The following is a 15,478-nucleotide window of genomic DNA, read 5'->3' as shown; positions in this document are numbered from 1 at the left end:
ATAAAAATATTATTATTTTCAAAATTTTAAAAAAAGAGATACACAATATAAATAAATAAAATACTCATTTAGTTTTTTTGCCAAATGAAATTCTTTTTTCCTTCTAAATTAATATTCTTGCTCATTACATGTTTTCCCTTTTATTCTTTTAAAGACACCAATTAAAATTAAAATTCTATTAATATTTTAAATATCAATCCCTAAATATACACTAATAAAGCATGAATCAAAATTCAGGTCCCACTTTTTTTTTAATCTTTCAATTTTGGCAATCCTTTCAATATAGATTCAGAAAAAGTTAGAAAGATTAACAAATAGAATCATTGATTTACTCTCAATAGCCATGAGAGGAAGTGAATGTTGTAATATCTCCGCTAAAAATTCAAATATTATATTTATCGTTGTATAAACTATCAATAATAACGAATTTGTAAAATGAACCATTTAGCATCAAAAGATTAATTGTTTTTAATACTTCACTTAATTATTATTTGAAAAAAAAAACATAATGAATTGTGCATAAATTCTATTTTGAATTTATTTGATAGGTAAACAAAAAAAATAACAAAACTTGAACAAATAAATTATTGAAAAAATATATTAGAAAATTATTTATCCATTAAAGTATTTCATTTGGATACAGGAACTTATCTATATACAATGAGCAAAAATTCTATTAAATGAGTAAACTGATCTAATCGATTGAATTTAAAAATTTAATTTAGTTTATTTAAAATTCAATTTTTTCCTAAAAAACAATTAATTCAGTTAAATTTTTCTTAAATTTATTATTCCGTTAAACTGAATATATCGAAAAACTAACTTTTTAAACTAAACTAAATTTATAGATCCTGTTTTTTTATTGAAACATAATTTTATTAAATAAAATTAAAATTTTAAATATAATTAGAAAAAAAATTGGTTAATTCAATTTTTAACTAAATTAATCGATATTTTATTGGTTCAATTTATTCAAACTTTTTAAAAAATCTGATCAGTTTAATTAATTTAAAAAATTGTAATCCAGTTCGATTTTATCCGAATTTGTAAAATGAATCCATTTATCAAAAAATATTAGTTGCTCTTAATACTGTCTCACTTTAATTGTTATTTGAAAATTTTTTGATTTTATTAGATATGCAAACTAAAAGTTCATCAACTTAACAAATTAGTCAGATAAAATTTGAACACCTAAATTATTAAAAAATATATATATACTAGAAAACTATTTATTTTCATTTGGGGCAGCAATACATTTAAATATTGGGAATTATTAAGTTCATTTAGAATATTGATCATATCACATTTAAAAACGCTTTTGTTCCACTTTTTATAGGTACATCTTAAAATTCTCATAAAGAAATACTGAAAACTTTTTTTTGCATAACAAGCACAAATTTAATTAAATCAAATAAATGAATCAAAATGGATAAATTTTAAATTTTGATTTGATTTATTTTAAAAATTAATATTTTTCGTAAAATATTGATTAATTCAGTTCAAATTCGATTTTAAAATTTCTCAGTTAAATTGAATAAACTAAAATTTTAGACCAAACTAAAATTTTAAATACTATTTTATAGTTCAAAATTGAAGTTTATTAAATAAAATGTAAATTTTAGATCATAATTGGAAAATGTTAGTTAATTCATTTTTTACTAAATTAATTGATATTTTATTAGTTTAATTTATTATATTTTTTAAAAAAAATAATTTAAATAGTTTTTTAAAAAAAACATTGAGTTCGATTAGATTAATTTTGTTCAATTTTAACGAAGAGCCACGTTGATTTTGTTGTAAGATAAATTGAGAAAAAAAAATAAAAGTAATAGATAGCATATTAAAATTTACATTTTTTAACAGATTTTTTTTTTATACAACTACATGACAAATGTAACAGTAAAAAATAAAGTCAGCATTCATGAGATTTAGAGTTTTGTGAAATTGAGAACTAAACAAGTTCTTACACTATAGGTTTGACAAAGTTGAGCCCCAAAGTATCATCTTCTGTATCAACTGAGCTAAAGAACAAGTTACATAGAAGGATAATTTTAATAAAAAAGAATAAATGCATTTAGCAATGAGGTAATCAATCTCTAGAATAATAATTAATTTTACTATGGAAAGGAAGAGAGTAGATAATGAATGAAACCTTGAAACAAGAATTAAGTAATTAGAAATCTCTAATGATCTTCCAATCCAAATATTACATTGGAAAAAAAAAGAGAAATACATTATATGCAAACTGTTGGCATAGTGAAGTAGATAGGAATGAGTAAAAATTTAATTAAACCAAATAAATTGATTGAAATTGATAAATTTTAAATTTTGATTATATTTGATTGATTAAGAAATTTAATAATTTTAAAATATCAATTAATTAAATTTAAATATAATTTTAAAATTTCTTATTCAGTTAAACTTGAATTGACTGAATAAATTAAATTTTAAACTAAACTAAATTTTTAGATTTTATTTATAAATCAAAATTGAAATTTATTAAATAAAATCTAATTTTTAGATCTTAATTAGAAATTTTTAATTAATTTATTATTTTTACTAAATTAATTGATATTTTATTAGTTTAATTTTTTTTTTCAATTTTAACCAATAATTACGTTCATTGATTTTGTTGCAAGATAAATTAAGAAAAAAATAAAAGAAATAAAAATAAAAGTTGCATGCAACGTATTAAAAACTACATCTTTTACCAATTTAAAATTAAAAATTATACAGGTTCTTGAAAGTATACATCTTCCACGGTAATCGATTAAGTTTGGAGCATAGGGTCTCTAGTCCACATTTTTATGAATAAGAAGAGGGTCATTTATATATATTAGTGGAGAGTAACAACCTTTATTTATTTTGTAAGTGGAGGTCTACTCTCCATCAGTACATGTAAATGGTCATTTTTATGATATGCAAAAAGTAAACCAAAGGATCTAGATTTTTAGATTTGACAAAGTTAAAGCATGTCTGAGTCCATAGAATATTCATCTTTTCCATCAACGGAGCTATACTTAAATTTGGAAGAAAAAAAATAAATGCATTTAGCAATGAGCTAATCAATCTAAAGAATAATGATTAATTTTCTTTGTAAAGGAAGAGAGTAGATAAAGAATGAAACCTTTGAAAAAACAAAGTAATTTTCAATGATCTTCCAAACCAAATATTGCATGAAAAAGAAGAAATACATTATATGAAAACTTTTTAAATAGTGACTTAGATAGGGATGAGTAAAAATTTAATTAAATCAAATAAATTGATAAATTTTAAAACTTGGTTTGATTTATTTAAAAATTTAATATTTTTAAATCAATTAATTTAATTTGAATTTAATTTTAAAAATTTTTATTCGATTAAATCGAATACACCGAATAAACTAAATTTTCTAACCAAACCAAATTTTTAGATTTTATTTTATAGATCGAGTTTATTAAACAAAATCTAAATTTTAGATCTTAATTAGAAAATTTTAATTAATTCATTTTTTTATTAAATTAATCGGTATTTTATTAGTTCAATTTGTTCTATTTTTTTTTAAATCAATAAATTTGATTAGTTTAAATAAATCAATTCAATTTGTTTGATTAATTCAATTCAATTCAATTTTAGCAAAAAGTCAGTACCAATTCTGGGTGCATTAATTTTGTTGCAAGATAAACTGAGAAAAATGAAAAGAAATAAAAATAAAAGTGACAACAACGTATTAAAAGCTACGGGTGCATTTGATCTATGCATATTCCATTTTCATTTTTTGAAAAATACACGTTTTTTAGAAAATAAAAAACGATTTTTCATCATTCTTTATTTTTTCAGAAAATGCTATCTATTTTTTTAGAAAATAGATAGAAAAATACAAATCAAACATCATTTTTTAGAAACGTACATTTTTCAAAAAATAAAAATGAAAAATGTACAAACCAAACGTACCCTACAATTTTTTACCTATTTGCATTTTTATAAAGCTACCTGATAAATGGAACACAGTAAAAAGTAAACTCATATATGTAGAGTTCTGTGAAATTTAAAATTATTCAAGTTCTTGAAAGTATACATCTTCCAAGATGATCCACTAAGTTTGACAAAGCTAATAAAAAAAACATGTTTGAGTCAGCAGAGTATCCATCTACTCCATCAACTGAGCTACACCTAAATTTAGAAGAACAAGTTACACAGAAGTTAATTTTAATCAGAAAATTCAAAATCCAAATAAAAAAAGAATAAATGCATTTAGCAATGAGTAATCAATCTCCATAATAATGATTAATTTAAACCTTTGAAACACGAATCAAGTAATATTTAATTATCTTCCAACCCAAATATTGTATGAAAAAAAAGGAATAGTTATGGAATATCTTTGGTTAAAGAATAATCATTCTTCTATCTCTAAGATTTTCAGCACACAGTACTTATGAAAAGTGATACAAAATAAATCCTGAATGAGAATTCCCATTGAATTGTGATTCCAAAGAATAGTTATTGTTTATTCTATTCAACCTATTAAAAAATAGCATTTTTACAAGGCAAACATAACAATTCAAGTAAAGTATCTAATTTCATTTCAAAGTAAAAAAATATTCAATTGTTATTCTATTTCTTGCCAATTATTCTCCTAATCAAATGCACCAGCAAGGAAGGAGAAAAGAAGTCGAAATTTTTAAAAACTAGGATTATAAAAGTTGGCAGTAGATTATCACATTCACACACCAAAACATAAACCCTATTTTATGATCCAACAAAACAATTTTGAAAAAGAATTAGCAAAAACATATTCAAAAAAGAGTATTTCAATAAAAAAAAATACAACATTTTTTAAAGAAGATTAAAAGAAATTTACAAAAAAAAATTGTCAACCACCAAGAGATCCGCTCAACAATGATTGCCCATGCACAGTCATGCGCCCCTTGGCCAACTCAACTCGACATGCATGCGTGCCCGAGCCAAGTCACACCCATCCAAGCCTACATCTATGTACCTCATGTGAAAGTGACTTCAAAATAGTTCATTGTAAATTGTTTATTTTCTTTATTTATGTAAAATAAGAAATCCAAAAAACTGAAAATTCCTTTAAAATCCAAAACAAGAATCAACTTACCAACTCTCATTTGACTGATACATGCATTGAGCTTGATTCCACTCTGATCTCGATAAAAGCAATTCACTTGGTACATTAGCTTTGCAAATGGAGTCGTTATCCATTATGACAAGTTCTTCATCCGGACTTGTTTCTGCCTTGGGTTTCCCTTCTATAGAGGATTCGCAATCTTCCCAAGTTTCAGATACCTGACCATGCTCATGATAGTTCAAGAGAAATCGCTTTTATCTTCTGCTTGCTTGGAGTCTCGTTCCCTCCACTGCAAATATTTTCAAGCATCTGTAGCTGCTTGGTTGTGGGAGACCAACGCTGTCTTGGAATAACTCTGAATCCTGTTGCTGCCATGGAAAATAAAGTAAATGGAATTGCAAAGGAAGCTTCTCAGAGTTATACCTTAGCTTAGGGTATTATCCACTATTATCCACTCCAACAAAAGGCAATAAGATAGCATGGAACTAGGTATATATCCAGCTCGATTGCATGCTATAATTGATTGAATTAACATAGGAACGTTGAAATCGCCTGTCAAGATTTTATTTTCGTTCCAAGTTCTGAGCCACAGTCACTTGAGACTAAAAAAACAAAAAAATAGGATCAAAGAACAATGTGCTATGACGTGCAAGTCGATTGCATTTATCAGACTTTTTTTTCATATCATAAGAGTCTATGGCATTTAAGTATAACTTTACTTGCGTCAGTTTTGTATTTATAGATCAAACCCTAAATCTATTACCTTCAACCACGACATCTCATTACTCGCCTCACGTGAATGACCCAAAGGAACTCAACCTCAACAACTAGATAGGTTTCTCAGTAATGTCAATCCGGAAAAAGTTCATATGTTTTTGCTAGAAATTTTACTATCAATTGTATGGATGTTGAGTTTGAAAGAAAAATAGTTGGAAACCTGAATCACTCGACACCCTTCAACGGAAGCTATTATACTAAGTAAAGGTTTAAGTTTTGAAAAGTTCCTTAGTGACGAGACAGTATATTAAGTCTAAGTGGAAAAATTAGTTTATTCCTTTTCATTTGAATTTTATGAGGTTTGTTAGAATTTTTAGAAATTTAAAAATATATTTTCTATTCTTATTGAGACACTATTTTCAAATTATTTTGTTGTTTCATTATTCATTTAACTAATACATATATTAGATAAACCTTAGGTAAAGCGAGCTCTGCCTATTAGTCAAGCTGATTGTATCATGGGTAGAAATCCAGGTCACCCTGTGCAACAGGCGAGAACCTAAATTAAGGATAGAGACATTTTGCCTCCATATTGTATTTATTTTAGTTCGTTTTATTTCTTATCTAATTTTGCCCTTCTTTATTTTATTGTATGATGTTTATTTTTCTAGAACTGAATTTTTTTTTTTTTGATTTATTGCATTGGCTCTATCATGATGCACATACTAAAATAGGTTAACAATACGAGACAGAGTAAACGCATGGCTCTTACATATAATGGAACTTTGAAACTGAACTAATAGCATCTTCCAAATTAGCCTTTTAATATACTGGTTGTTAGGAAAAGTAACAAGACATCTTTCCGTATGACTAACAAGAAAATATTGTCACAGAATAGATGCATAACAAATAAACTCTACTTTGCATAGAAACCAAAATGATGATAATACAATCATGTCTTTGTTGAAATTAGCAGGTTCTCAAAGCTCAAAAAAAAAGTGAAGAAATGTGGGTGCTAGACTAGGTCCTTGTCTTTGCAAAACCATAAATTGAAATTGAAAAGGTTTATTTGAATATTCCAAGCCTAGTTTTCTACGAGCTATTACATCCCAAAAATTTGTTCAAGCAACATCTCCCTAAAATTCATATGCATTAGCAGCAAATGAAATCAATTTTTTTAAATGTATTTTATATTAGGTTGTTCCCAGTTGACAGGAGAACTGTACCATATATGTCATAGAATCTTGTTCAGAAGTTAGTTAAGCCATCAATGCAATTGCATGTTTTTCAACGACACTCTAAATATAGAAAAAAATAATTGATTTTTAATTTGATTCGATTAATTTAATTTTAATAAAATTTTGATTTGATTCAATTAGTCAATATTAAATTAGTTTTTAGTTAATTCGGTTAATTTATAGGTCGAATTAACCGAATGTTCACCCCTAGTTTAAAGGATTGTAGAGAGACCAAAAAATAACCTAACGATTATGGATAAACCAAGCAAATAAGGAAACAGTTAATTCATTTAGGCCAAGCGTAAGTTAAGATTGAAAACTCTTGAGAAAAATGAAACTATACTAAATTAAATAGAATCAAACTCCTATTAGCCAAAGCATTCAAATCTAAAATCAAAAAACTGAAAGGAAAGCAATCAACAATAGTAAAACCAAGACAAGGGTTTAGCTAAGATGTTGTCACTTCCAACTACGAAACCATCATTTCCTACTAATGTAAATATTATTAGGCAAAGACACCCCTGCGAGGGCATTCTGGCGAGCGAAGAATACCCTATATGTTAGACCCCTGGCAGCCGACTAGAGGGGTGAATAGCTCTACAAATAAAAACGAACCTTCCTCAAACTTTACAGTTTTATTAAAATCGACACTTGCATAAAAAGAAATAGTAAGTAAACTAAAGACAGAGACACAAAAGGAATTACTTGATTTGCAATCAGAGAATTGTTAATTCAAGGCAATTAAAGCTTATTATCAAAGTCTCCTTCAGGCGGAGAAATCTCTTACAACGTTGACAGCTCAAACAGTAATAAAACAGATAAAGAAATTTTTTACAAGTATTGTTTTTCTACTATTGGGATTAGGGTTGTATTTGTAACCCTGATCGAGGCGCCTGGAAAGATTCCAAGCATCTCGAGGAGGATAAAATTTTATCTCCGTCGTAACAGATCGCGCGCCACATCGTATTTCAATAAAGTTTCTGGTCCGAGCGCCCAGAAGGGTTTCGGGCGCCCGGACCGAGCTGTTCTAGCTCGACCAGAATGCCCGCCTAGGGCACCTTGGGTCTGGGTGGTCCAAGCCCCCGGAGCATAGTCAACCTCCGGTTGACTTTTCCTCTAGGTTTTTCACTTCAACTCCGCTCGCTTGGGTGATTTCGACCATCCGGAATAGGACTCACCTGAATCCATTTTTCATCCTTTTCGAGCAACCTTCCGCTACGGCTTCCCATCCTTTGGAAATGTCATGCGCCTCCTTCTCATCCGCCAATGTACTCTTCCACAACGCTTCTTCCCTCAGACTCACCGAGTCCGTTGACTCTCTCCCATGTCATCATTCTCGCTAGCTGCATCTTCCGCTCGGCTTCTTGTGCTCTTAAGTTCCTGCACACTTAGACACAAGGGTTAAAATACAATAGCTTACGCTCATAAAATAAAAAATCTTCTTACAACTAAAAAGTTTCCTAATTCCATTTTTGAAAATAAAATTTTATAAATTAAAATAATTATTATTTAAGATCGGCTCTACTGATAAATAGAAGTCGATAACCTTAAGAGTGTGTTTGATTCGGGGTTATCCTTGATAACCTTGATTATCCATCTAAGGTTATCAACGAAAACTTTGTTTGGTTTAGGTAATCGATGATTCCCGAGTAATGTTTCATGCCGACATGTCGGCAAAAGGGGTAGGGCTATAAATAAACCAAGCGTTCGTGAACAAGCTTGGTGTTCGGCTTGGTAAGAGCTTGTTTATGTTCGTTCAATATACATTAGATTAATTAAACAAACAAGCTTGAACAACTCGTTAAGCTAAACAAACAAGCTTGAACACATATGTGTTCAGCTCGTTAACGTTCGTGAACAACGTTCGTGAACAATGTTCACGAACAATATTTATTAATAAAATTCTTTTCAATATGCTAAATAAATAATAAAATAAAATAAATAAATAAATTTAAATTATCAATCTTAATAATCAATCAAACAATTAAAAGTTTCAAACAATCAAACAAGTTTGAATTGAGCGCTTGATAACATCTAAACGAACCAAGCTCAAACCAAGCTCAAGCCAAGTTCAAACCAAGCTCAAGCCAAGCTTGAATTGAGAGTTTGATAACATCTAAACGAACCAAGCTCAAACCAAACTCAAGCCAAGCTTGAATTGAGAGCTTGATAATATCTAAACGAACCAAGCTCAAGCCAAGCTTCAAACAAGCTCAAGCTCAAGCTCATAAAAAATAAACCAAGCCAAGCTTGAACACTCATTTCAAAAGCTTGGTTCATTTTAAGCTCGGCTCGGTTATCTTATCAAACAAGCTTGAACACCTCAAAGCTCGGCTCGGCTCGTTTACAACCCTAAAAAGGGGCATGCAACTCGGAATCGGAAAACCTTGGAAAACTAAGGTTTTTCTTGATTCCGGGGTTAACTAAATTTTTTTTACCCAAAATAACCTCGAATGAGAAAAATGTGATAAAAAAGAAAAAATAATAAAAATAAAATAAAAAACTTTTTAAAAAATAAAAAATGTAAAAAAAACATAAAAAAATTAAAATAGAAAAAACATAAAAAAATTAAAAATAATAAAAAATTGGGGAAAATTAAAAAAACATGAAAAAATAGGAAAAAATTTAAAATAATAAAAAACATAAAAAATTTTAAAAAATAGAAAAATATAAAAAAAAATTAAAACATAAAAAATAAAAAAAATAAAAAAACATAAAAAAAGTAAAAAAAACTTTAAAAAAATTTAAAAACATAAAAAAAGGGGAAAAAATTAAAAATGAAAACAAAAAATAAAAAAATGAAAGGAAATAAATAAAATAAAAAAACACATTAAAATAAAGAAAAACGTGAAAAAGAAAAAAAACGTAGAGTTTAAATAATAATAATAATAACAATAATAATAATAATAATAATACATATAGTTAATTTTGTAATTAAGGGTAATATAATAAAATATTAAACTAGGTTATTTATTAAAATTTTCAAATAAATAAAATTTTTGTTGTATTACCTATGTTGAACCAAATAACATTTGGTTATATTTTATTTTTTATCATCTTAATTATGTGATTACTTGATAATCACATAACTAAAATTATATACGATAATTTGAACCAAACACATTTTAAAGGATAGAACTGAATATAAAGTTAAGGAGCCTAAGTGAGTTGGAGGGGAAGCTCCGGAGTCTCATGCTTTTTTACTTAGAAGAAGGGAAAGATATATCTGGGGAAGGGGAATGGAAAGACGAAGGATAAGAATAAATGACCTCGGGCAAAGGTTATGACGTCAAACCTTGTCCCGAGAACTTACTGCAAGGTGGCAGCCTCAAGCCTCGTTCGTGACACTTGCGACCTCACATCTCATCCCACGACCTTGCCGTTGGTTGTCAAGTAATCTAGAATCCGTCGAAGTGAGAAGGATGGATGGAACCGTTCCATCTAATTTTGGATAGACAAGAAAATGTATCAAATTTGATCTGCGAACGTATTTAAAATCTGTCGGTTAATACTGTTTTAAATAAGTAAACAACGGAAAGTGCCTTAACTAACGAGTAATCCATCCTTTATATGATGTTTGAGTTGGATGAGGAACTCAGAGTCCGAGTCAAGTAGGGAGCTGCATGGGATTTCAGGTCTTTACACGCATAAACAAAAGTGTTGTCTTAATGGAGCCATAAAGACGGCTGAATTCGTGTGAGGTCGATATTTGCCCAATGATCCAGCATCAATACTGTTCAGGTCAGTTACTCCTATATTATGCTCCGCCACAACCAATCTTGGATACTGCTCTAACTCACCCGGACCTCTCAACTCGTCCAGCCCGCTCGACTCATCCAAACCAATTGAACCGAGCCAATTGCTCAGCCTTTTTGGCAGGCCCTAAAACCTAAAACAACTTTATTTTACAAAGTTAAGGAAGAAAAAGGAGCATGAAAAGCAGAACAGAAGAATAGAGGAAGAAAAACATAGTGGTTTTTATCAAAAACGTCTATTTGATGAGAGAATGAGACAAGTCTAAGAATTGAACTGAAGTTGATGCAATTCAATGACTTTCTCCAAATAAAACGTTCTAAAGATCCGAACAAAATAAGTCTTAAGTATATAGTCCCCCTGAATCATTACAATTCAATTGGATTTTTTTAATTGATTGGCAATCATATGAGCAATAGCTTTAATTGATTGATATGTCATAATCAAATTTTTTTTTAAAAAAAATATCAATATATGTATAAAAAATTAATACTTTCAACAAAGTATGTCAAATTTATAGTTGAGGGTATGGATATAATCAATAAAAATAAATGAATATATAAAATCTAATTTTATGTCACTCCAATCACTTCAGATCCATTAATTAATTTTAACTAAAATCGATTGATAGATCTAAAGAGCTCAAAATGATATGAAATTATATTATATGTATTTATTTAGTTCTCCTGATTATATCAATATTGATATACTATATTGAGAACAATAATCTTTTAAACATAAATCAATTATTTTTTAAAATAATAATAATAATAATAATAATAATAATAAACGATTAATATCAATTGCTACCATTGATTCGGAATAGTAAAAATGGATATGGGATAGGTGTTTAGTAATTTTGAAACTTAAGTATGTAATTTCGGTATTTGAAAACTTTCAATATGCGGATTCAATAATTTGCCAAAGTTAAATTGAGAAAATATGAGAAAAAAATACCAAGAATGCATTTGGTTACAAGAAAAATAACTTATTCATAAGAAACTATTTATAAAGAAAATCTGAAAAATATATTATCCTTAATAAAATATTTTTTATTAAATGTATATGGATGAAAATATTGTTTTCCCTTGTGAAGGTCCAATAAAACTTACTCAATTTAACTAACTAATAGGGCTAGCCCATCTACATGGGCTGAGTCATTTAGCCTGACCAACTCATCTCGATTGGGCTGGCCGCCAAAATAGACGGGATCGTTGATAGTAACTGACGTAAACAAAAAATTTGGCTACTCAATTGGCGTTACTCCTGGCCCCCTTGGCTTGACTATGCCCCGACACAACCAACCTTGGATAGAAACTGCTCAACTCACACGGACCTCTCAACTCGCCTGGCCCGCTCCACTCATACAAACCAATCGAACCGAGCCAACTGCTCAGCCTTCTTGGCACGCCCTGAAAACTAAAACAAGTTTATTTTTCAAAGTTAAGAAGGAACAAAGGAGCATGAAAAGCAGAACAGTAGAATAGAGGAAGGAAAACGTCAAGGTGATTTTTATCAAAAACGTCTATTTGTTCAGAGAATGAGACAAGTCTAAGAATTGAACTTAACTTGATGCAATTCAATGGCTTTCTCCAAATAAAACATTTAAAAGATCCGAACAAAACAAGTCTAAGTATATAGCCCCCTGAATCATTACATTTAACAATAAAAAAACGGGGCATTTGACAAAACCCAAGGACAAAAAAAAAACTGCCAAGTGGTTGTTTCCAAACCTTTGAAGATGTGAATATCCTTTTTCCCAATGTGAAGAACTAAACAAAACTCCCTAAAGCCACCAATTTCTGTTGATTCCAACAATTCATGAGAAACTGCATTGTTTGTCTATCATGTTCTTATGGTGCTCTGTTATGGGTCCGTGTAGGTAGGTTAATTGGAAGGAAGAGACTGAAGAATGAAAGACTAGAGAAGGTAGGCTGGTGATATCTCAAAAAATAAAAATTACCGAGGCAATGAAATGGAGCTATTGAGCGCAAACATTGACTTCAAACTGATTCTCAATGTTTCACTAGTTGCTAAAAACAATCTCAGTTCGCAACAAGTTGGCTACCAACAAATTTCCACACATCATATTTGATAAGGTAAAAAAGCCTTACACATGATAATGGTCTGAACATATTTCTGTTTCTAGGGGAAAGCTAAAATTAGAGGGAGGAAATGAAGAAAAAAACAATCTTTAGCATGAGGTTTTCATAGTTGTAAATCTAAAAAAATGGATTGATCAAGCCTAATGGCTGGTCCAAGTAATACTTCTAAATCTCTACATGGAAACATAAGCAACAGTGCGTCTAAATCCCCACTACATTAGCAAAAGCTGAATAGTGAAATAATTAGGTTCACATGATCAATAAAAGTATATAGAGAATGAACTTGAGAAGTTGGGATTTTGGTATTTGGTAAGATTGATTATTGAATAACACAATTACTTTATCCAACTACAGGTAAGAAAGTTCCAATTGATTTCTAACTGATCCCAGCGATTGATCAGAAGGTAAGGTAAATCTAGGTCAAAGGGACAAAATTTAGTGAATAAATCTGAGAGTTCAGTGTTAGTTTCCGCAAACAGAATCAACATAATGTTTGATAGGCACTGAAAAATACTTGATCAACATTCTTGATATCTCTAGTGAATGAGGGGCAACTTTTTGCGAGAAATAGTGACTTTCTCGACTTGTATGTATACATATAAACTGTTGTTAATTTTCAACCAAAAAAAAAGGTCAGTAGTAATGTATCAGTCTTACATCCAAACTCTAAAGCACAAAATACAATTGAGGTAGAAGTTCTCATGCAGTTAGGTTACTAAGAACAGAGGAGATAAACCAAAGGGAAAAAATGCAATTCATCTAAGTACAGCAATGATGCAAAAATCTCTTATAGATCCAGTAACAATAACAACACAAAATATAATCAGCAGAATTATGACAGAAATATATGATATCATTGCATTACAAGATCCATAATAACCTTTAACACAAAGTATGAATGAAAAAATTACATTAATTCTCCTATGAAAGATGAGTAGTACACAGGTTAAACTATCAAGTCTTATCCACACATGAAAGGACTAGACATTGAACTTAAATCTTGTAGCTAACATACATCGTGCATTATCAAGGTGGAAATCAAAAATATATTTTGTTCTAATGATTATGGACAGTCGGGCTTATATCCCCAACGATATATTTTAGTATTCACTCCATTAACATCTTTGGGGTCGATGATTTGCGCATGAATACGATTGGATGATATCAGTAAACCCCAACTAGGAAATTTACAAATAGAATCATACAAGGAGGATGAGTGCAAGCTAAATGCCATCACTGACCTTCAGTGGGAAACGTATTGTTGCACCCTTGCAGCCATACTTGTAACTTGGGCATGAACCAGAGTAGCACGACCCTTAGCTGCTGTTGCTCGGTGAAAAAACTGCTCTCTTGACAATGTCCTCACAGTCCTCAGATATGAATCGAAAGCAATTGTCCCTTCCTGAACAGCCTTGTCCAGAGCATAGATTGTATCCTCGATTGCCATGTCAGCCGCAGTGCACTCCGTCATTTGCCACGACAGGCCATCAACAGGCTCAAAGACATCATCCACGTCCACCCCATCATGGCAACGCCGACATAGCTCCTGATTCTCTCTGACCCACCCCTCGAGCAAGTCCGAGTTCATGAGAACGAACTGCAGCTGCTGCTCCAAGCCCTCCTTCTCCTCGATCATTTCACGGAGCCCATGAGCGAGCACCTTCTGCCGTCGCCGCAGCTCAGCCTGGGTCGAGAAGAGACCCTCCATCTCGGCCTCTCGAGAGCGATGCAGGGCGGCCATGTCCGCATGGATGGACCCCAGGATCTTGGAGATAGCATTGCGGCGGTAGACCTCAGAGGGGTCATCGGTGGGGCGACCTGACGAGTGAGCCTGCGACGAAGGGGGAGGAGGGAATCGAGCAGGTCCACCACCGCCACTATATGGGGATGAGAAGGAAGGAGAGGGCGAAGGGGTAGGAGAAGAGGGCGTGTGACTGGGACGTGTGTACAAAGGGGGATCGATGCCGAAGGGGGAGGAGAGGGATCGGACCAGATCGACGAGGTTGGAGGCAGGGAAGACCCAAGAGCTGAGATAGGGGACGGTGTCCTCGCGTACAAGGCCGGAAGGGTCGACTAGAGAGTGTCCGGGCTTGACGAGCATGTCGCGCGTGGGGGTGAGATAGACGGCAGGGGGGCGGCGCGGGTAGGACTCGAGGAGCCATATGGCGACGGGAAGGTGGTACACGGAACCGCGGAAGGAGATTGGCATCGTGCCCTCGGCCTGGAGGAGGTGGGCGGAGCGGCCGTCGTTGTGGGTGAAAGAGGCGGAGCGCGGGCGGAGGGAAGGGAAGGCCTCCGTCAGGGCCACCAGGTGCTGGCGGATGTGCCCCTTCCCGTCCTCCGCGTAAGGCAACGCCGACGGCCCCCGTTGCGACAGGGAATTCGTGACGAACTGCTGCACTTGCTGAGAGATAGACTCCGAAACCGGCGAAGGAGGAGCCATCGCCGCCGCGCCGATCGATTTGGAGAGGCGCGAACTTGTTCCTTGATCGGTCGTCTTTTCCTCGGAGAGGAAGAGAGTGATCGAGATCGGTGAGCTTGCTCGGTCGGCGAGCGACCAGCCTCACGTACCTTCGGTTTCTAGGGACGTCTCTTCC

At 31.9% G+C, this 15,478-nt stretch overlaps 1 protein-coding gene across 2 annotated transcripts; it reads right to left on the bottom strand.

The window, feature by feature from the left end:
- Window positions 1-11,845: 11,845 nt before the first annotated feature.
- Window positions 11,846-15,463, bottom strand: LOC122009052 (protein ELC-like). Of its 2 annotated transcripts, none has more exons than XM_042565038.1 (2): window positions 14,123-15,463; window positions 11,846-12,195 (listed from the first exon to the last, which is right to left on the bottom strand). In XM_042565038.1, exon 1 carries the CDS (start codon window positions 15,322-15,324, stop codon window positions 14,125-14,127), a length of 1,200 nt encoding a protein of 399 aa, XP_042420972.1. In that variant the 5' UTR covers window positions 15,325-15,463; the 3' UTR covers window positions 11,846-12,195; window positions 14,123-14,124. The 2 variants fall into 2 exon arrangements, with proteins under 2 accessions (XP_042420972.1, XP_042420973.1); XM_042565039.1 differs by having other exon boundaries at window positions 11,846-12,188.
- Window positions 15,464-15,478: the final 15 nt, after the last annotated feature.

This window comes from Zingiber officinale, chromosome 8A, assembly GCF_018446385.1.
Source record: "Zingiber officinale cultivar Zhangliang chromosome 8A, Zo_v1.1, whole genome shotgun sequence".
NCBI lineage: Eukaryota > Viridiplantae > Streptophyta > Magnoliopsida > Zingiberales > Zingiberaceae > Zingiber > Zingiber officinale.
Note: the sequence above shows the minus strand (reverse complement) of the source record. Positions and strands in the feature narration are given on the sequence as shown.